General features: G+C 38.7%; 2 protein-coding genes across 2 annotated transcripts in view; one reads left to right on the top strand and one right to left on the bottom strand.

The window, feature by feature from the left end:
- The window catches only part of LOC128682008 (uncharacterized protein), a 37550-nt gene that overhangs the window by 8071 nt on the left and 7637 nt on the right, over nucleotides 1-21842 (bottom strand). The window contains exons 2-13 of the mRNA XM_053766430.1: nucleotides 15595-15692; nucleotides 14897-15064; nucleotides 13938-14051; nucleotides 7481-7634; nucleotides 6548-6693; nucleotides 5748-5835; nucleotides 4964-5058; nucleotides 4399-4569; nucleotides 3648-3755; nucleotides 2194-2325; nucleotides 1575-1679; nucleotides 1026-1124 (exon numbers count right to left, since the gene is read on the bottom strand). Of these exons, the coding sequence (XP_053622405.1) occupies nucleotides 1026-1124; nucleotides 1575-1679; nucleotides 2194-2325; nucleotides 3648-3755; nucleotides 4399-4569; nucleotides 4964-5058; nucleotides 5748-5835; nucleotides 6548-6693; nucleotides 7481-7634; nucleotides 13938-14051; nucleotides 14897-15064; nucleotides 15595-15692 (1478 nt within the window). The remainder of the gene's footprint in view (nucleotides 1-1025; nucleotides 1125-1574; nucleotides 1680-2193; nucleotides 2326-3647; nucleotides 3756-4398; nucleotides 4570-4963; nucleotides 5059-5747; nucleotides 5836-6547; nucleotides 6694-7480; nucleotides 7635-13937; nucleotides 14052-14896; nucleotides 15065-15594; nucleotides 15693-21842) is intronic.
- Nucleotides 8832-10987, top strand: LOC128682016 (uncharacterized). The gene is made up of 2 exons (XM_053766465.1): nucleotides 8832-8971; nucleotides 9583-10987. The coding sequence occupies exon 2, from the start codon at nucleotides 9599-9601 to the stop codon at nucleotides 10718-10720; it is 1122 nt and encodes a 373-aa protein (XP_053622440.1). The 5' UTR covers nucleotides 8832-8971; nucleotides 9583-9598; the 3' UTR covers nucleotides 10721-10987.

The raw sequence follows: 21842 nt of genomic DNA, 5'->3' as shown, positions 1-21842 counted from the left end.
AAACTAAAGGTCGAAGGTCCTTCTAACTTAAAGCATACATTATAAGATTGAAGCGGTGGTGGTGTAATGGCTAAGACGCCCGCCTGTGAATCGAAAGGTCCCAAGGTTCGAATCCTACTCGTGCCACATGAGTTTGTATACAAATCTGACTCGTATATAGTAGCTTCCATCGACCACCACTTGCTTCCGGTGAAGGAAAACGAAAACATCGTGAGGAAACCTGCACACTGGTTGATTATTTATTAACTTGTGTGTAAAATGGAGAAGGCAATGGCAAACCACTTCATTAATAATGCCAAGAAAGTTGTTGTGTGTGTTTCATTCCATGTAATGACCACGACCCTCAGCCATGAGGAATACGACTATGAAGAAGAGAAATTGATACAAATTAACAAGCATGTCAGTCCCTCATAATAAATAACAATACATTGTTATAAATATCTTGACTTTTATTTATATTGTACTAGCAACCCGTCCCGGCTTTTAAACTGTACACCGAAACCTTCCTTATGAATCACTCTATCTATTAAAAAAATCCGCATCAAAATTCGTTGCGTAATTTTAAAGATCTAAGCATACATACGGACATACAGCGAAAAGCGACTTGTTTTATACCATACAAAGATGTTGGTATTTCTTTGTTTTCACTTTTGGTGCAATAATAAGAGTATTTACATTGTGTTTTATTGTATTGTATTGTACTGTATAGTACTGAACTGTATTGTACTGTAGTGTACTGTAGTGTACTGTACTGTACTGTAGTGTACTGTACTGTACTGTACTGTATTGTACTGTACTGTAGTGTACTGTACTGTAGTGTACTGAACTGTAGTGTACTGTACTGTAGTGTACTGTACTGTAGTGTACTGTACTGTACTGTAGTGTACTGTACTGTACTGTAGTGTACTGTAGTGTACTGTAGTGTACTGTAGTGTACTGTAGTGTAGTGTAGTGTACTGTACTGTACTGTACTGTACTGTACTGTACTGTACTGTACTGTACTGTACTGTACTGTACTGTATTACCTGCACAACTTTGAACCGAGACGGCGCGCAATACGAGGGTCGAGTCGGTGTGGACGGCTGACTGTCCAATGATTCCCGGTCCGGAGTCACTTTTGTTACCTGGAAATGTTATTGATGCCACATTAGTTATATCATTAACTAGCGACGCGTCCCGGCTTCGCTCTGGTAGAAACTTAATAATCTAAACCCTCTCTCTATCTCCAGTTCCAGGGTTAGCGAAAATAAAAAACCTATAATTAATGTTCAAGGGCATATAATATACTAACTCAACGATACTATATTTTATAACAAATACATATATAGATAAACATTCAAGACCCGGGCCAAACAGAAAAAGATCATTTTCCATTATGAGTTACCGGGGATCGAACCCGGGACCTCTCGGTTCAGAGGCAAGCACTTTACCACTGCGCCACCGAGGTCGTCTGACTATTATTATGACATGTAAAAATATGACAGTGTTAAATTATGACATAAAATTGTATGCATAAAAAGTAGGGAACGGAAATTTCGTCGGGAGGTAGTGATGTGTGATGTGTGAGAACATACGGAGAAGCGCGAGGCGTGATGCGGCGCCGGCACCGGACTGCCGGCCGGCGACGGCAGCGGAGACCGCAGGCGTCCGCGCGGCTCCGCCTCCGACACCGCCAGCGTCTGCTGACACACACTAGCCTCACTACACGTGCCTTCCGGCCACGCTAGCTCCAGGTAACGGATTGCGGGGACTGACATTTTTGTAAATATGTATAAATTGTTTTTATTTTTTTATTTTTATAAATATATAACGGCGGACTTATCTGGACTGATTGCGTTATTCTACTAATATTATAAATACAAAAGTTTGTGTGTATGTGTGTTATTCATTCACGCGAAATTTGGAAGGATTGTTACGAAATTTTGTACACGGATTAAATATAACTTGGAATAACACATAGGGTACTTTCTATTCGGAAATCCCCACTGGAGTCAAACCCCGAGGAACGACTATTAATATGAAAGTTTGTGAGGATATATATGTTCATTTGTTAGTCTTTCAAGTGAAATCTACTAGATGTACACGGGAAAAAAAATAATTGAGAATAACACATAAGATACTTTGTTATCCCGAAATTCCCATTAGTATTCTAAATGTATATATATATATATATGTGTGGTCCACAATAGATACCGGCGAGACGGCGGCGTGTCCGGTGAGACTGATCCTGCGCAGCGGCGCGCGGGCGCCGCGCGCGCTGTTGCCGCGGCAGCGCGCGCGGATGTCGCGCGTCAGCCGGTGCTCCGCCAACGTTGACGTCGATTCCTGTAATTGACACGTCACATGTACCATGTCCACTTGCGTTGTTATTTATTTATTTATTTAGACACGTCCCGGTCCCGTTCCCCGCTTCGTTGAATCGATACCCAGTTTTTCTTATATTAATTCAAAAAAAATTATTATAAAACTTTACCTGTCTGTCGTGTTAATACAAAGATCATATTTTACTTTAGAAATATGCGAACAAACTATATTTATACAGATAAGTCTGTACTGTGTAGTTTTCTTTAGAATATTCGTTATTTCAATGAGCACGAAACGCTCGAGCAAAGACTATTGGTGTCTGTACTGATAAAACATAATAATATACTCCTGAATATTGTTCAAAAATCACACTATCTATTGGCGAAAACCGCGTGAAAATCCGCGCCGAGGTTTTTGAGTTTGCGATAAACAGACAGAGATATATAGAATACAGATTATAATCTTAAACTACAGTAAACAAAGTAAATTCAATATTATGAGCCAGACTAGAACCTAAAAAACGACTATTATGAACAATTATAATTAAGTACAATTACATTATTACTAACAATATTTTTGTTAAAAAATATATATATATATAAATAAGTAGTGATAAACAGACATCCAATTGTAAAATACTTTATAACTATGATGATTAATTGCAAACCCGCCGCTACGACTGCGTCATAGTGGTGCACGCGTTGTATCTTGATGTGCTGTCAGCTGTACACAAGATGACAGATGATCATTAGTCATCAATTCATATGAAACCAGCATTTGCTCTTCTCGCGGTTTAAATAAATTTTCCTAAAAATATCACGCGGCATAAAATATTTTTATATGCGTACGAAGTCGCAAGCGGTAGCTACAGAATTAATATGTAATGGACCTTGTTAGCTATATTATACACTGGGTCACTGGTATCAAACGCAGAACCTCCTAAAGATTACTTGGGTACATCAAAACAAGCAACTTTTATTCTACGACTTTTCGTGATTCTTAGTTATTTTTTTTCAAATAAAATAATACAATCTACTTTGCGATTCTACACATGTTAACTCTATGTAATGTCCAAGCAACACGAGTACAGTAGCGTTACACGTGAACAGTGCAGTAGCGTTATGTAGCGGAATCGAACATAGAGTTAACGTTTTATAGAAATGACATTACAACTAAAAAAAAAAAAAGGAAAATTTTTGTATTTATTACGTTTAGACAAAAGTCGTAGAACAAAAGATGTTAAGTCTCTATGTACCTTATGCGCCTTTGGAAGGTTATGCGTCAGATACCAGTGACCCCGTATATATAGTTCGCAATACATTAGACCGATGAGAGTGACTGACCGGCACGTCGTCGAGGTCGATCTGCGTGATGGTGTTGTTGTCCTTCAAGGCCGTCGCTATGGCCTGCAGACCCGCGCACCCCAATCTGTTCTCGCGCAGGTCTAACCTCTGTGCGGATTAAATCAAAATTAAATAAATTTCATTATCTCCCACTAATTGCACAATTCACAATATTTATCTGAGGGTTTTCGTTTTAGCAAATGTAATTTTGTGTCGTTGAAATATTCGCTCGTGTACAAGTTTGTTGTTACTATTAATGAAATATCAACTTACAATAATCATAATTCAGAATAGCCTTACGATATAGTGTTGGGTTGTACATATCAGATATAACAGAGATAAAATACTGCAAGCATTCTGGGCACGTCGCTCGGTTGCGGCGCGTCCCGATATTTTTTGTCTTTTTTAATATGTCTTTTATTTAGCTTATATGTTTTTAGGGAAGGCTTCTGCCTAGCAGTGGGACTTCAACAGCTATCAAAAAAAAATTGAATGTAGATCTTTTCAAGCAAGTGAGATCTATTTTATTATGTTTTTTTTTTTCATAATCTTTTAAATTTCTAGGTATTTATTTTGGTTATTTAAGTTACAGTCACCTGTACACGGCACCAACTGTTTTTTCTTTGTTTTAGTTTAAGTTGATTTTTTGCTGAAGATTTTTATTTAAATTGTCGTACTTGTCTATTTAGGGCCAAGGTATGTTATTCTTTGAAATGATATTTTTTTTCTATTGAATTTCGGTTATATAGACCTGCACAGAGGTGCACAGCACCAGCTGCGCGAGCGCATGCGCAGCGTCGGCAGTGAGCCGCGCCGCCTGCAGCCCCAGCGAGGTCAGTGACCCGCAGCACAGCGCGCGGACGCCTTCCACGCCTATCGCGTTCCGGCCCACGTTCAGGACGCACAGAGACGGGGACGAACTCTGAAACGTACAGATCCGTTATTATATACTAGATTCGTCGCCATAAATCGTCTAAATAACAATGAAAACTATTAGCAAAACAATGTTAAGAAACAATTGTTTGAATGAGTTTATTTCGGCATTTCTTCTCAGCAGCGGTCGTTCCGAAATATCAGTAATTTGTAGCTTTTTGAGAAAAGATAATTTTGATCACCCATCCAATGACCGACCATTGTGAGAGTGTCTTAACCGTCATTATCACACGCCGAGAGCTCTAACCGCGTAGTATAGTTTGGTATGGTATGGTATGGTATGGTATGGTATGGTATGGTATGGTATGGTATGGTATGGTATGGTATGGTATGGTATGGTATGGTATGGTATAGCATAGTATATACCTAACAAAACTTCTTACCAATGCTTTGGTGAGATGATGCGCGCAGTTTCTCGTCAACTGATTGTTCCATAGAACGAGAAATGCCAAACCCCGAGACTCGTAGCTGCCTACAACTGAAAAGTTTACCCTATATTGAGTAAATATTTAATCACTAACTATATACATTGAACAGATAATATATAAACAGAGTAATAATATATATAAACAGAGTAATAATATATAGAGGTCGCGCTCAAAATAAATGTTTATAAATTGTAAATTGCGGACTATATATATATATATATATATATATATATATATAGTCCGCAATTTACATATATATATATATATAGTCCGCAATTTACAATTTATAAACATATATTTTGAGCGCGAACTTCTCTCATCTATTCATGCAGCTGCGCCCGCCAGGGTCCATAAATATGTGCTTATTTATAACACCATATAAACTTAATGGTATGCAATAAAAATATTAAGTATTGTACGCTATCTGTATTAGGTTACGCATGCATCGCGGTGCAAGCAAAATTTCGTACGTGGAATGTGTGTTTCAACAACTTCGCAACAACTTTCTTGGCATTATTAATGGAGTGGTTTGCCATTGCCTTCTCCATTTCACACACAAGTTAATAATCAACCGCAGTGTGCAGGTTTACTCACGATGTTTTCCTTCACCGGTCCAAGTGGTGGTCTATGAAAACTACTATATATGAGTCAGACTGGTATACAAACTCATGTGGCACGAGTAGGATTCGAACCTGGGACCTTTCGATCCACAGGATTGTGCAATGTATGACATACTGACCGGGCCACTGTTCGGGGGGCGAGGCGTGCGAGGGAGGGGAGACGGCCTGTTCCGACAGCGCCGTGGCCAGGTGGCCCAGCCCCGCGTCCTGCAACCACACAATAGAGTTCATTGTTTATCTCTTTCATCTGAGCGTGTTCAGGTTGCCTGCTCAGCTGTTCCTGTTAGTAACCTTGACACTTGGCAGAAATCCGTGGAATTAATGACCCGGCTATTGGATGTACATTTTTTAAAATATATATAAATAATATAATACAATATATACAATAATATAGTGGGAATACAATAAATATAGATTTAAGTTTATTCTAACTAAACACTCACGGTACTTTTTATCCCGAAATTCCCACGGGAGTGAAGCCCCGGGGCGCAGTTAGTATTATAAATGCGAAAGTTTGTGAGGATATATGTGTGTTGTTTGTTATTCTTTAATGCAAAATCTACCGGACTTATTATTATGAAATTTGGTAGACGGGTAGAATATAATCCGGAATATGAACTATGAAACACGACATCTGTATTAGATAATATACATATAGGAACAAATCGCACAGATTGAGTTATCCTTAAAGTAATTTCGAAACTTGTGTTACGGGATACTAACTCAATACTATATTCTATTACATATACATATATAGATAAACATCCAAGACCCAGGTCAATCTGAAAAAGATAATTTTCCATGTTGAGCTGACCGGGGATCGAACCCGGGACCTCCAGTGTGGCAGTCCAGCATGATGACCAATTACGAATACGGATGTCGTCAAGATAAGTAATCAATGAAATATGAAAAGCGTCACCTGTATTAGATTATTGGACAGATCCAACAGCTGTATTCTTGTGTTAATTCGCAACAGCGACGCCAGCTGGGCCGCGTCGTTGGTTGTCAGCCGGTTGTCGCCCAACCTCAGCTCCCGGACGGAATTGTTCGACTTGAGCGCTATTACTGTGGAAACAAATAGAATTATCAACTCACACCCTCGCATATTGTTAACTAGCGAAGCCGAATGACGGGGCTTCGCTCTGGTAAAAAAATTAGTAAATTGTACACGTAAACTCTTTTATTATCTCATCTTCGCGTGTTCCCGGTTGCATTCGGATCGGAGCTGTGTAATTTATTCAGATAATTTCTTGGCTTTCAATAGGCACTTTTTCGCGTCACATTCTAAAAAAAAATACTTAATCTTATAAAACAAAGTCCTATGCCCCGTGTGTCTGTTTGTTCGCGATAAACTCAAAAACTATTTCACGTATTTTCATGCAGTTTTCACCAATAGATAGTGGGACACCTGAGGAAGGTTTAGATGTATAGGTTATTATGTTTTAACATGAGCGAAGCTGGGAGGGGCCGTTAGTAATGTTATAAAGGGAAAAGATTTGTATTTTTGTTTGTAATGGATAAATTCAAAAACTACTGGGCCGATTTAAATGAAAATTAACAATGAGATGAAACGAAACCTTCTGATGTGACATATGCATTTTTTTAAATCTATGTCATATAAAACTCTTCTGTTACTGAGTGTCTGACTGACAGACAACGCACAGCCAAAACTACTGGGCGTAGAAAGCTGAAATTTGCTGTGTAGGTTCCTAGGACAGTGCAGGGGAGCACTAAGAAGGGATTTCCTGAAATTCCCACGGGAAACTGTTTTTTAATCACATACGAAGTTGTGGGCATAAGCTAGTATGATTTCACTCGAGCTCTAGTAAATGTACAAAGCACACGCACTGACCGAGACACAGCAGAGACTCGCCCTGCAGCTCCGCGCGCTGCAGACACAGCGCGCGCAGGCGGCACGCGTGCGGCCGCAGCGCGCGCGCCAGCACCGGCGCGTGCGCCGCCTCCAGCGCGCTGTCGCGCACTTCCAGGTCCGTTAGCTCCGCGCTCTGCAATGTTCATTCATTATTTAGAGGCTCCGTTTAGTTCAAGCACCAGTCTCTCACAATCTTGTTTTATTAAAACCTATGTACAATGTAACATATCTAGATTATTCCATGTTAAGATTATAGAGCAAATAAAGTATTTTTGATTGATTGATTAATTTGCCTGTAAGAAAACTGTTTAGACGATCTTGGATACGTTTATGTTTTCTCGTAAAGTTTGTAAGTCCGATGGGTAAGCGGTGTAAAATTAGATTTTAAGTCAAAGCTTAAAATAATTATTGTTCGTTTAATCGTTCGTTCGTGAAATAAAATCTCATATAAAAGTAAAATGTTCTAGACCAAGAGAAATCGTCGTTTACATTTTATGCAATAATTTTTTATCAAACAAATAAATAATAGACAACTTTCTCCCATTTTTACATGCTTTTCACATGTTTTCATTCGAAGCGGTGACGCAACAAAATTCTGCGTTAGCATATATAATAAAATTAAAAATTGTGAACAATTTACAACCAAAAACAAAATACGTCGTCTACCTTAATATTCAAAAAATCTTAAAGCACACTGCAAACTAGATAGAATGAACTCAAACTCAAATCATATAACCCTCATATAAATCATATATCGACGGGACCCGTCAACTGCAGACCAGACATATTATGTCCGGTGACATTTCATCATAAACTGCATACAAGACAGATTATGTATGCTCAGCGGAGGTTTCACATTCCTTTATATTTCTAATTTGTCTATGAGCATATCGTGTATAAGTTGTACAGTCAACAGCACATTAACCCACCCAAATTCATTGCAAACTCGCCGCTATTACCGCGCCATAGAAATTCACTTACTAACTTGATGTGCTTTTGACTGTACATATGGTGTTAAAGGCACATGAAGTTCAAACATGAACCCCGTAAGGGCACAGCAAAATAAAGTAAAACAAAATCTGAATTGCATTTATCTCATTTTATTGATTTATTTATTCATTCAAATTAATTTAGATTTTTTTTCCATATTGTCGCGCCATGTTTTCATTTGTTAAATGTAACGATTTGTACCCAATGCCCACGACACAGACCTAGCCTAGTGTGGGATCAGTTGTTATTTTAAATGCATGTAATTCTTTTCGAGAAACAAACAATTCTTGTTATTCATTCTTAAAATAATGCCATGAATTGGAAACAATACAACAATAATTGATGTCGCTAGATGGCGCTACTCGCCATACACTTGCAGTAAATAGCTCCTGAGTACAATTATTTAAATAAAATAGTAAAAGTGCTTGAAGTGCATCTAAAACTGTGAAGACTGCTACATTATCATAGTGTCGTTTTGAGGTGTTAATATTTTTCACTCGAACTTATCTATATTCTAAAATACACGAACATTAAACATTGAACTTCCGTACAGTACTGTATCCATCCAGTGACAGTGTCAACAGTGCCATTTAATAACCACATCAGTGACAATAAACATTTATATTAGTCCCCACAGTCATACCAATTTGCAAGAACTTAGTTATTTGGACTTCTTCAAGTTATTTGGATGATTACTTAGTGTTTTGCTGCACATTTCTATATCATCAATTTTTGCATTGTCACTTTACAATTGAAAAGCATATGCGAACCATAATAATAGCGACATCTCTTAGCTGCTTTTGCGATCACGTCATATCCCTGCGCCTACGCAAGCATCTTTGTCCACTGCTTTCTCTGTGCTTAAAGCATAACACTGGCGACATCTATCGGCTAACTGCGTGACTATTGCATTCGGGCAAGCTGCTTACTATATATCGATTAAGCACTACAGGTGCTTAACAAGTCTGCTTCTACTGTGAATGCATTCATGTTTATCGTTTAACTTTTTATCTCCACATACCACTAGGTGTCGCTAGGGACATCATAATATAAACATAATAGTCTTGGGCTGATTGTTTTGGGCTTTTCAGCGTGTAGTAAATCACAATGAATAATTGCAACGGTTGCTTGAATGAAATAACTGGCGAAAAATATCTTCGCTGCAAAGATTGTAATAGCTGCTTCCATCATATATGTCTTAACATCAGAGATGAACAGTTCTTATCTCTATCAGCAACTTATAAAACTTCATGGACTTGCCCCTCGTGTTGTAACGTATCCCATCGGAGGAAAAATAATAATACTCCAGTAAGAAAACATCAGCTGCCTATAGATGACAGCCACATGAACATGTCCTTCGATGTGCAAGATAATAGCACAACATCCATAGCTACCACAGAGCCAGGGCCTTGCTGTTCAGGGTGCAACGGAGGTGTCACTATGGAGAAAATCAGCGCTTTACTCGATGAAAAATTGAAAACTACTCTTGCCTCTTCTATGAACGACTTTAGATTAGTTCTCAAAGAAGACGTGAAGTCAATGGTCAGGGCTGAAATGGGCGGTATGATCCAAGAAATTAAAGACGACCTGAACGTAGCCACGGACTTCTTCAACTCCGAACAGGAAACCCTGAAGACACGAATTGCTAATAAAGAAGCTTCCATCAAGACCCTGGAGGCTGACTGTGAACGCTTACACGCAGACTTACGCTACCTATCTACAAAAGTATCTGCCCTGGACAAGTCAGCTCGCAGCTACAATATCGAAATCCAAGCAGTTCCTGAAAATCGAAATGAAAATGTCTCGTCATTATTCAAAAAGCTCAGCGAGGTTGTCGGCTGCCCCATCTCCGACAGCTGTATCCAGGCCTGTCGTAGAGTAGCGAAAATGGATAGTTCATCTAGACGGCCCAGGAATATTTTAGTTACACTTTCATCACCTAAACTCAAAGACTCTGTTATATCCGCCGTACGGAGATTTAATAAAACAAACCCAAAAGACACCCTGAGCTCCCGGCACCTGGGAATCACTGTCGCAAGTCAGAAAATATACGTTGTGGAACATCTGTCGCCTGAATGCAAGCAGCTTTTCGCCGCCGCCAGGCGGTTTGCTAAGGACAATCAATATAAGTACGCCTGGACGAAATTTGGACGGGTCTACGTACGAAAGAGCGACATTACCAGCGGCATATATATTAAAGATCTCGATACTTTGAATAACCTAGTATGAGTATTTGGGTGCATATCATAAATATATCTATATTTTTAATTAGTTTTAATCTTGCCACTATATAATATATTTTTTCATAATGTTAGTTTTTTATCAAAATGTGAATAGAGTTCGATCCAAAATTAATGAAATAAATTTAAATGTATTGTCAAATAACTACGATATAATTTGTCTCACGGAAACCAATTTTAATGACAGTGTACGTGATTCAGAGTTATTGGATTCTCGATATAATATTTACAGACGGGATCGGTCTAGCACTTCTTTGAGTAAGACCGAGGGTGGGGGTATTGTAATCGGTGTAAAGAAAAATATAGAGGTTGTACGACAGTTTTCGTGGGAGAGCAATGTTGAGGACTTGTGGCTGACTATATTACCTCGTATTTCTAATGACAAGAAAATTAATATTTGTTTATGTTATCTGCCTCCTGACTTGCCTCGTAATTTTCAGCAATCTTTTTATGATAACTTGTGTACGGTAGTTGGTAACACTGGTATTAATGAGGAGTTTATTTGTATTGGCGACTACAATATCCCTGAATTATCCTGGACAGGGGCCCCTAATTCATTGCACATGACTAGCAATCAATCAAATAACTGGAAACCACTGCTGCTGCTGGATGCTATGGCTGTATGCCAGTTGAAGCAGTTTAATAATATTCCAAACTCCAATAATCACTTTTTGGATCTTGTTTTATCTTCTACCGAAATACAGGTGTACGGGGCTGATCCACTCAGCCGTTCTGACAAGCATCATCCAGCCATTGTTGTTGACGTGGACTGCAATGTTGGGATTGCGAGTAGTTTTCTGAAGCCGAAACATCGTCAGCGTTTTAATTTTTATAAATGTAATTATGAAAACATTAAATCAGAACTTTCATTAATTGATTGGCATTCCATCCTATCATGTTCTGACATAGATGCCGATCTAGGTAAGTTCTATGACATTGTCAATGACATAATTAGTAGGAATACCCCTCTCTGCAAAAATAAAAATTCTAAATATCCTATTTGGTTTAGTCCTGCAGTAATTCGTTGCCTTAATAAGAAGATCAAATTTCATAAACTGTATAAAAATTATGGGAATCCTTGTGATTATGATAACTTTTCCCATTACCGAAATTTGAGTAAACGATTAATTAAGACGAGTTACCAAAGATTTATTGCGTCAGTTGAGGACTCCTTAGAACATGATATAAAGAGCTTTTGGAGGTTTGTTAATGCAAAAAAAGGTGTGAACCAGGTTCCCTTGTCCATGAGTTACTGCGATACTTCATCAAATGACCCATCTCAAATAAGTGAATTATTTTCTTCGTATTTTAGCTCAGTTTTTGAAAAAGATTCGCTTGAAAGTAACTTTGATTTTACGGATAGAAATTATAATACTTTGAATTCTGTAACGATCACAGAAGAAATGGTCTTAAACAAATTAAATGCCTTGGACGCTAATAAAGGACCCGGACCTGACGGTATTCCTGCCATCTTTATTAAAACTTGTTCAAAAGAATTATGTGAACCATTGCATATCTTATTTTGCAAATCATTACAGTCAGGAACTTTCCCCACTCTTTGGAAAATTGCTCATGTTGTTCCTATCTACAAATCAGGTGATAAAAATCAGTGTCAAAATTATAGACCTATTAGCCTATTATCTTGTTTCGCAAAAATATTCGAGAGTATTGTGTACGACACATTGTATAACCATTTCAAACCCTATCTTCACCCACAACAACATGGCTTTGTTTCTCTTAGATCTACCACGTCTAACTTACTTGAGTATAAAAACTTTCTTTGTAGTGCTTTTGCTAGAAACGTGCAAGTCGACTCTGTGTACACAGATTTTTCTAAAGCGTTCGACAAAGTTAACCATAGAGCTCTCTGTATAAAACTAGCAGCATACGGCATTCATGGCTCTCTGCTTCGTTGGCTTCAGTCTTATTTGAGACTTAGGAGTCAACTGGTGGCTGTCAAAGGCTATCTATCGACACCTGTCACTGTTACGTCTGGGGTACCGCAGGGAAGTCACTTGGGACCTCTGCTCTTTGTGATTTTCATAAATGATCTTGTTGAGAACCTTTCTTGTCCCTGTCTTCTTTACGCAGATGACCTAAAAATTTTTGCTGCGATCAAAGAGTCCTCAGATACGATGGCGCTGCAGAGCGATCTGTATGTACTATCTAACTGGTGTAATAAAAACTATATGCAACTCAATGTCGACAAATGTTTTGTTATAACTTTCACTAGAAAGTCTATCGTAATCACATATGATTACACATTGGAAGGTATAATACTCGCTCGTAAGAATCTTGCTAAGGACCTTGGGGTCTTCTTTGACAGTCAGTTATCTTTCCGGGATCACTATGATTATATTATTCGGCGCTGCTCTCAACTGCTCGGTTTCATCTGCAGAATCACCAAAGACTTCAGAGAGACCCGCAGTTTTCTACATCTTTATTACTCGCTTATACGTAGCATACTTGAATATAATTCTGCAGTTTGGTCTCCATTTTATGATGTGCATAGCAACAGAATAGAAAGGATACAGGAGCGTTGTCTAAAGATTGTAAGCTATAGACGTGGTATGGGCCGTGCACTCACATCGTATCAGGAACGATTGGAATACTTTCAAGTAACCTCTCTTCATACACGTCGAGATATAACTAATCTCATAATACTTTATAAAATTATACACAACCATATTGACTCGTCCAACCTTCTTTTAGCTCTTAACTTCAATACTCATTTTAGATCTCGAAATCGCAACTATAATGCCTTTAATCTTCAAATTTATTCCAATAATACGTCTTACTACAATCCCTTGGTCAGAATGTGTCGCCAGTACAATGAAATCTTAGCCTCTAATAGGGAAATAGACATTTATTTGTTTTCACTGTTTAAGTTCCGGCGGCAGATAATGGAACATTTAAGGAATAATTGACTTTTCTTTTTTCATGTACTTTTCATTGTTTAATCGTTCTCTCTATATTCAAAATTATTCAAAATTGTTATCTACTGTTTGTTTTGTTCTAAACTTGCTTTTTAGCTTTCTAGCGTAATTATTATCTAACCTTTAAGTTTAAGCCTTGTTAGGCATGCATATGTTTGGATTACTATTTAGATCTACACTTTTATATGTTATTATTATATCTTGCTCATGATTGTAATCTGTTTTGTGTGCTAATAAATAAATAAATAAATAAATAAATAAATAATTTACCTTCTTGATCATCCTGGCGGCAGCCTGCCACCCCCTGATGCCGAACTGCCTCGGTCCGCTCAGGCAGATCGAGGTAGCACTCTCGTAATACTCTATCATGTCGAATAACGCTTCCTGGGGACACACAATCCATTAGCGCAACTGGCTGGACTTATTTACTTGAGAGTCGAGGGGTGGGGGCTGACGTTTCAAAAAGATCTGAAAATCAGTGTCCTGGCGCCGGAGAATGAAGAGGATCATTATGAAAAATGTTATTGCAGCAGAAGAACACAAGTTTTGAACTTACTTTTGAGGCTAACTCAATGTGTGCCATTTGTCCACATGAATGTATTACTCGCGGCATATTTCGCTTGGGTATAACTGTAATAAATTTGAGGAATAACACTAACCATTGGTGAAAACCGTATACAAAAATCCGCCCGGTACTTTTCGTGTTAATACAGACACTAGTTGCGCCCCGAGGTTTCGCTCCCATGGGAATTTCGGGATAAAAAGTACTCTATGTATTATTCCAGGTTTTATTCTACCCGTATATCAAATTTCATAACAATCGGTCCAGTAGATTTTGCGTAAAAGAGTAATAAACATACACACAATAAATCCTCGCAAACTTTCGCATTTATAATATAGGATGGATTTAAAAACATCATTCTTGTCGGCGAAGTTATTTCCATCTCTCTCTATCTTCTGCCATCGTTTTGACCTCCCTGTACGACAAGCTGTCGTGCCCTCTCCATCATATGGTCCTTATTCCTTTTTTTGGTAGGGTACCCTAAGAAAATATAAACCTGTGCTGAAGGCAAATTAATCGTTTCCCACCTGAAAGCTGACATCAAAGTCAACTCACGCGATAGAGGGAGTTCTTTTATAAAATGTAAGGATTGCGAAACACGAATTCCAGTTCAGCATTGGATGACAATGTACTGAAGTAGAAGAAGAAGAAGAACACAGTATCTCACCGCGCCCTCGTCGTCTTGTGCCGCGTGGTCCACCTCGATCCTGCGGAACTGCACCTTGCGGAGCACCGCCTCCAACGCGTCCGCCGGCGCCGAGCCCAGCAGTATACATTCAGACAGCGTGAGCCTCGCCGCTCGGCTGCCGAAGCCCATTGCCGAGTCTGGCAACTCCTGGAGATTTAAACATGCATAATAGGTATTTTTTTATTTATTTGACAGTAGCGGTCCCGTCCCGGCTTAGCTCGGGTAAAAATAATAATAAATTAGAAAGCTAAATCTTCCTCAGGAACCACACTAGCTATTGGTGAAAACCGCATGAAAATCCGCGTAGTAGCTTTTGAGTTTATCGCGAATAGACAGACAGACGCGACAGAGGACTATTATTATTATAAAGAAGTAAACCGCTTACTTCTTTATAATAATAACATAGATAAAACAAACATACAAACTCAAACATCCGCCTCAAAGATACAAACTCATAAACGCTTACCGTAAGCGTTTGCGAGTTTGTATGTTTGAGGCGGGTAATCTCCGAAACTACCGAACCAATTTCAAAAATTCTTTCACCATTAGAAAGGTGTATAATTGGTTCGCTGCCTCTCACTTCGAATCGATTCGATGGTGAGAAAAAGGGATAACAGAGAGATTGAGTACAATTTGGAAGTCAACCTATCCCGTTTTGCTACAGGGAGACCGCTCACCCGTATTTGTTGCAGCACGCCGTCGATCGGTAGCGTCTCGTGTTTCCGACACGCCTCCAGATATTCCGCTGCCAATTCGGCTCTGGTCGTGAGGGGCACTGGGAAAGAAATCGTGAATTATAAATGTAAGTAGTTTGTAGCTTGTGAGAAATTGTTATTTAATATAAAAATTGACGTGAAAACGTGCCTGTGAAGGTCTAATTTCTTAATACATTGTTTATTTTGAATTTCCTAAAGAAATATTTATAACATAATAATAAAGAGGTGGTTGGAGTGCGTTCGGCAGGATATGACCAAGAGGAATCGGTGAGAAACAGACAGGGAGAAGGAGAGTCTGACAATCTGTTGCTGTACCGACCACACATAAAGTGGAATTTGGGTAGACGTGTGATGATTAACTGCCAAAGTTTGGTCGTATTACAATTGTATTTACTAAATCACTGGATTTACATGGAATTTGGGTGGAATTATAGTATATCCTAGAATCTTAATACACCTTCAAAAAACGTCTCAAGGAGAATTATCTTTCGTGTTGATTCATTATTTTTTTCATCATTATTATTGTCTTGTTCATTTGTTCAAATCTGCTTATATCTGTTTGTATAAGTGTTTATGTGTGTTTATTTATATTGTATTTATTTGTTTATGTATCTATTTATGTAAGTAAATGTATGTATTACGTTTATTATATTAACTGGTTGCTGTGCCCACCCCCTGCTTCCTTTTCCTCCTTTTGTTCCTCTTCTCTACCCAAAGGCTGGCTGGACGAGATTGCTGAGCAATAAGTCCGCATTTGCTCCATATTTGCCTAATCTGTATTCTTTGTGTACCTAATGTGTTTATGGGCAATAAGCGACGAAATTACTTATAACTAAAGCTAACTAATTTCCAAAGCGCATACGAAGAAGCGGCGCGACAATCTTCACCGCAGCCTTTTCTCCAGTTGCCGCTTGATAGTCAACTATTTATTGTGTTTCGATTGACTATCTATAGTTTGAGGAAAAGCAATTGTATCATAATTTCACACAATCCTTCACCTAAGTCTTCTAACATGTATATTGTATGTGTATATTCATATTATCATTATTTTTAAATTAAATAATATATATAACATTTGCAATCCTATGAGTGTACGCGTTCCTGAGAAACACTGACTTGACAGACAGCCTAAGGTGCCGATAAACTTTTGTACGGAACCATTAGTGTGAGCTTCCCTGGCCCCATTTTATTTTTATTTCCTTATCTATTCACACTTACAAATTAGATCTGTTCACATTTAAAAATATACTAAGACTACCTAGGTAGGTAGATAGTTGTAAAAATATCATGTCAGATACCTTTTGACGGCCACACTAACTCCTCATGAAGGAAGAATTAAAAAATCTAATCCATCATTGTTTTCATTGTGCCAATTCCATTTTAATTTAAAATTCAATTCGCACAATAAAAACAAACTCCAATAATCTCATCTCGCTTCAGCATGATGTCATCCAGTGACCCAGTGCTCCACTTGCCGGCGGGTGAGCGGGACAGAGCTATATGCACACAGGGGCGTGCGAGCGAGACGGCGAGCACATAAACACATTAAGCGCGGTATTGACTGATGGAAGAAACCAATGTTTTCAAGCGGGTTTACTGAAACCACACTCACGTTTAAACCAACTGCGGTAAAAATGGAGATGACTCAGATCGAAGCGCTTTGTACCCTCACCAGATATCTATTTAAACATAAATATAATGCTGCCCAGGAGTGTCACGCGGGCGTCACCAACTTTGTGTCCTAGGATCTTTTGTATCCTGTGATCACACCGCCTCTCTCGCCCTTCAACCGGAACACAACAATGCAAGCACTGCTGTTTGGCGGCTGACATAGATGAGAGTGAGGTACCCATGCAGACGACCTCTGTACCAAGTTCTACCTCTGGCAGTCTAAAAAGTAATTCGGAGTATAACTTCATGAGTATTATCATCCTGCGACATCGTTTGTGTCCAGTCAACAGAACATCAACCTACCCAAATTCAATGCAAACTCGCCGCTTCTACCGCGAAACAGAGGTACCTACATTTAACTGAACATTTTCTCAATAAATAATAATTATAATAATAATCTTCAGTCTTATACAAATGTCGAGATATAAACATTCCAATAAATGTAGGTACATGATTGTCGAAGACATACGCCTGTGATCCGAAAGGTGCCCGGTTCGAATCCTACTCGATCCACATGGGATGGAATTGACTCTTTAACCTTGCACCGCTACCTACCTTTCAAACGGTGAAAGAATTTTTGAAATCGGTTCGGTAGTTTTGGAGATTACCCGCCTCAAACATACAAACTCACAAACGCTTACCTGTTTATAACAATAGTATAGAAGATGGAACAAATATTAAGTTACCCCGTATGTATACAATAGTGTCTGTCTGTTCGCGATAAACTCAAAAACTATTGCACGTATTTTCATGCTGTTTTCATCAATAGATAGTGTGATATCTGAGGAAGGTTTAGGTGTATAATTTACGTTTTTACCCGAACAAATCCGGGACTGGCAGCTATTTTCTAATATGCATTTTTCTTTATCGCGCAAGCGAAAATTTAAGGGCAAGGAAGTTACAACGAATCCTACTTTTTCTTTATCTTTCTCTGTGCAGTTCGCCGTGCTGGACTGTAGCTAATTCGGTGAAAACAGTGTACACGTGTCACATCAACAGAATAAGGACGCGGTGCTCACGGGCGTGACCTTAGCCGTGGAAGGTCAAGGTTACAAATGTTATTACGGCTTACAACCAACGCCCCACGCGCAGATTACAATATCACTAGCGACCCGGACCGGGTTTGCACAATTGTTCGAATCGTGAGTAGCTTATCGTTAGCTCATCGAGGAATTACCAATGTTAGCGATGGTTTAGCTGGATTTTTCGGTTGCGTGTAATTTTAAATCTGTAATCCCTTCCTTACATATTATAAAACAAAGTCCTGTGCCGTGTCTAGTTGGCAATAAACTCAAAAACGACACGGATATTCATGTGGTTTTCACCAATAGATAAGTGTGATTCCTGAGGAAGGCTTAGGTGTATAATTTATTATGTTTTTACCCGAGCGAAGCCGGGAACGGGCCGCAAGTAACTTGTAAAAGTATTCATTTAAATTAAATGAGGTAAAGGACAATTTTGAAGGTAAATAATATGTACCTAATTATTTGAATAACGTTAATCGTTATTCAATACTGATTAGGAGATACTGTTTAGGAGAAATTCGCTTGACAAAAATGTAAAAGTTTTAAATTAATTGAAAAATTAAATAATTCTTCTACTTCGGAAAGGGGCGGAGTTATGGCGGAACAGCTTTCCTGCTCCATATGCTTCAACCCCGCATATCATCAAACAAATTTGTTGGAGCAATGCATTAGGTGTCTCTTTCTCTCTTTTTAACTTACGACTACAAGCTCTAGATAAGACAACACTGAATATACTATATTAAACAAGCGGCCCGTCCCGGCTCCGCTCGTTTAATACCTACCAATGTAATAAATCCCTAACCATCCTCAGGTATCTAACTATACACTAAAAATCACCGCATCAAAATCCGTTGCGTAATTTAAAAGATCTGAGCATACATGGACATACACACAACGGGAAGCGACTTTGTTTTATTATCTCCACGTAATAAAACAAAGTCGCTTCCCGCTGTGGCATGGCATATATTGTATGAACTATTTAATACATCTATAATTGTATGGCATCATGAGGTGTTTCCCAGAGCGTTCCGACCAATAATACTTCAAATTTTAACAAAGACAAGAATTAGTTTTACTGACTTTAAAATCATTAATCTGTAATGTGCTAATGTGTAACGTTCATAAAAATGAATGATTGATTTTGGAAATGATTCCTTGCTCAAGAAGAATTTACGGATCGTAATGACAGCGCGGCCGCAGCGGTCGAATCGCTCTGAGAACCACCAAGTACCGTCTAGCTATGCTCCTAAATAACGATAATGATTATGAATAATAACATATAATATAACAATGCGAATATTAGCACCTCTTCGTCATACTCTCATAAGTGGCGGTCATTAGCAGTCGGCTTTATTTCGAGACTCGTGAATAGCTCGTAATGATTTAGTGTCACTGTCAAGGCGAGGACACGGTGTCAAGGCGCGGAAACCCTAGGTTTTAAAAATAAAAACCTATATCGATAACACTCAATGGCTCACACTCCACATAGACATTTACTAGCTGCGCCCCGGGGTTTTGCTCCCGTGGGAATTTCGGGATAAAAATATATGTAGTGTGTAAGACCCTATGTGATATTCCATATTCTACCGGTGTAGCAAATTTCATAACAATCGGTCCAGTAGATCAAGCGTGAAAGTGTAACAAACATACATACACTACATACACACATATACTTTCGCATTAGATAATATTAGTAGGATAGGATTTAGGTCAGTCTTTCTCTCTGTCAGGTATTTTAGTAAACTTTGTAGAATATGATATCCATGAAAAAACACTTTTACAATCCTAACTATATATGCGAAAGTATGTTTGTTACCTCTTCACGCTCTATCTACTCAACCAATCTTCTTGAAATTTTGCATACATGTAGTTTGAATACATGTAGTATGAAGTACTATTACTTCATACTTCAAACTAAATTTATTCATAGGGTATGTGTGTGACATAGGGCAACATTAATCGCGGAAAATTACTGTTCCCGTGGGAAGTTCACAGGAAGTTCAGCCCCGCGGTACAAAAGCTAGTATTAATATATATATATGTGTTTGTTCGTCCTTCTGTCACGTCAAAACGGAGCATTGGGTTCGAGGTGCTTTTAGGTGTGGAGATAGAGAATTGGAGAGTGACATAAGAATTTCCGGCTCGGACGGAGCCGCAAGCGACAGGTAGTCGCTACATAATATAAAACTAAGTACTCCTCTGGGCCTGTCTGTTTCTAAGCTTTCTTGCAACGGATTTTGATGCAGTTTACACTGTTATTTAGACAGTTGATTTGTGATAACCATGAGGCCACGAAGATCGTCAAAAATAATCTGTTTATTAAACGTTAACACATAGACATTTGTATGACGGCACTCAGTCTACGTTCCTAGAAGTGTATTTCTGTTCGGAACATTCAGTTTTGTCCCGACTGACTCACCAGCTGATGATGTAAGCTCAGTCGCAAACATTATGTACAGAGATTTGACATTGATGTCAGCTTTCAGGTTGAAAACACATGTTTATATTTTCTTAGGGTACCATGCCAAAAAAAGGAATAAAGACCATATATCTATGTGGTCGTTCAAATCAAAAGAGACCTTATGGCGGTTAGGACTAAGGTCTTTATTGCTGTTTCGTATTGGAACAATGGCACTAAAGACCCAAGTGCTAGCCGCCATAAGATCCCCTTTGATTTGGACGACCACATATGTATAATGGAGAGAGCACGACCCATGTCGTATAGGGAGGTCAAAACGATGGCTGAAGATAGAGAGAGAGATTGAAAGAACTCCGCCGACAAGAACATGTTTTTAAATACTAATATAAATGCGAAAGTTTTTGAGGATGTATTATGTGTCTGTTTGTTACTCTTTCACGCAAAAAGTACTGGATGGAGTGTTATGAAATTCGATACACGGCTAGAATATAACCTGGAGTAACACATAGTCTACTTTTAACTCGATATTCCCACGGGAGCGAAGCCCCAGAGCGCAGCATTCGCATACCCCCAAACCAGTGTAGTGTACACGTTTCGTGTCTTCTTCGTTTCTTCACATGAATCATCATATTACTAAATTTCGAAAATTGCACACTTTTATGTGTCTTGTGAGGATTCGAACCTCGGACCTTTTGATCACAGACGACCGCTTGATGATCCAGGTGGACTTGTGTCACGAAAACTAAAGCGACATGGAAAAATCTAAACTTTTAAAAATATGTAGTCTATGTGATGGTGTGTTCACCACACCATCCCACGTGATATCATCACGTGTCTCGTTTAATTTATTGTTTTGAGGCCATTACAATTACGCTAATTACTTGATATGACAATAATTATATATGGTTGCGATGGTCAGGTTTATTCCTAGACAGCTTTACCGCGTATGCAGCACGATTGTATGGTAGTGTTGATGCCTGCATGGGCTACAAAATCAAACACGACGTAGTCAAACGTCACTTTTTATCAATAGACTAACTAGCTAACTAGCTATTAATTTTTTAAATAGGCCCTGTATTTTAGTGGCCAGTATT

Source organism: Plodia interpunctella, chromosome 29 (genome assembly GCF_027563975.2).
Source record: "Plodia interpunctella isolate USDA-ARS_2022_Savannah chromosome 29, ilPloInte3.2, whole genome shotgun sequence".
Taxonomy (NCBI): Eukaryota; Metazoa; Arthropoda; class Insecta; order Lepidoptera; family Pyralidae; genus Plodia; species Plodia interpunctella.
This window is presented reverse-complemented; position numbering and strand designations above follow the sequence as displayed.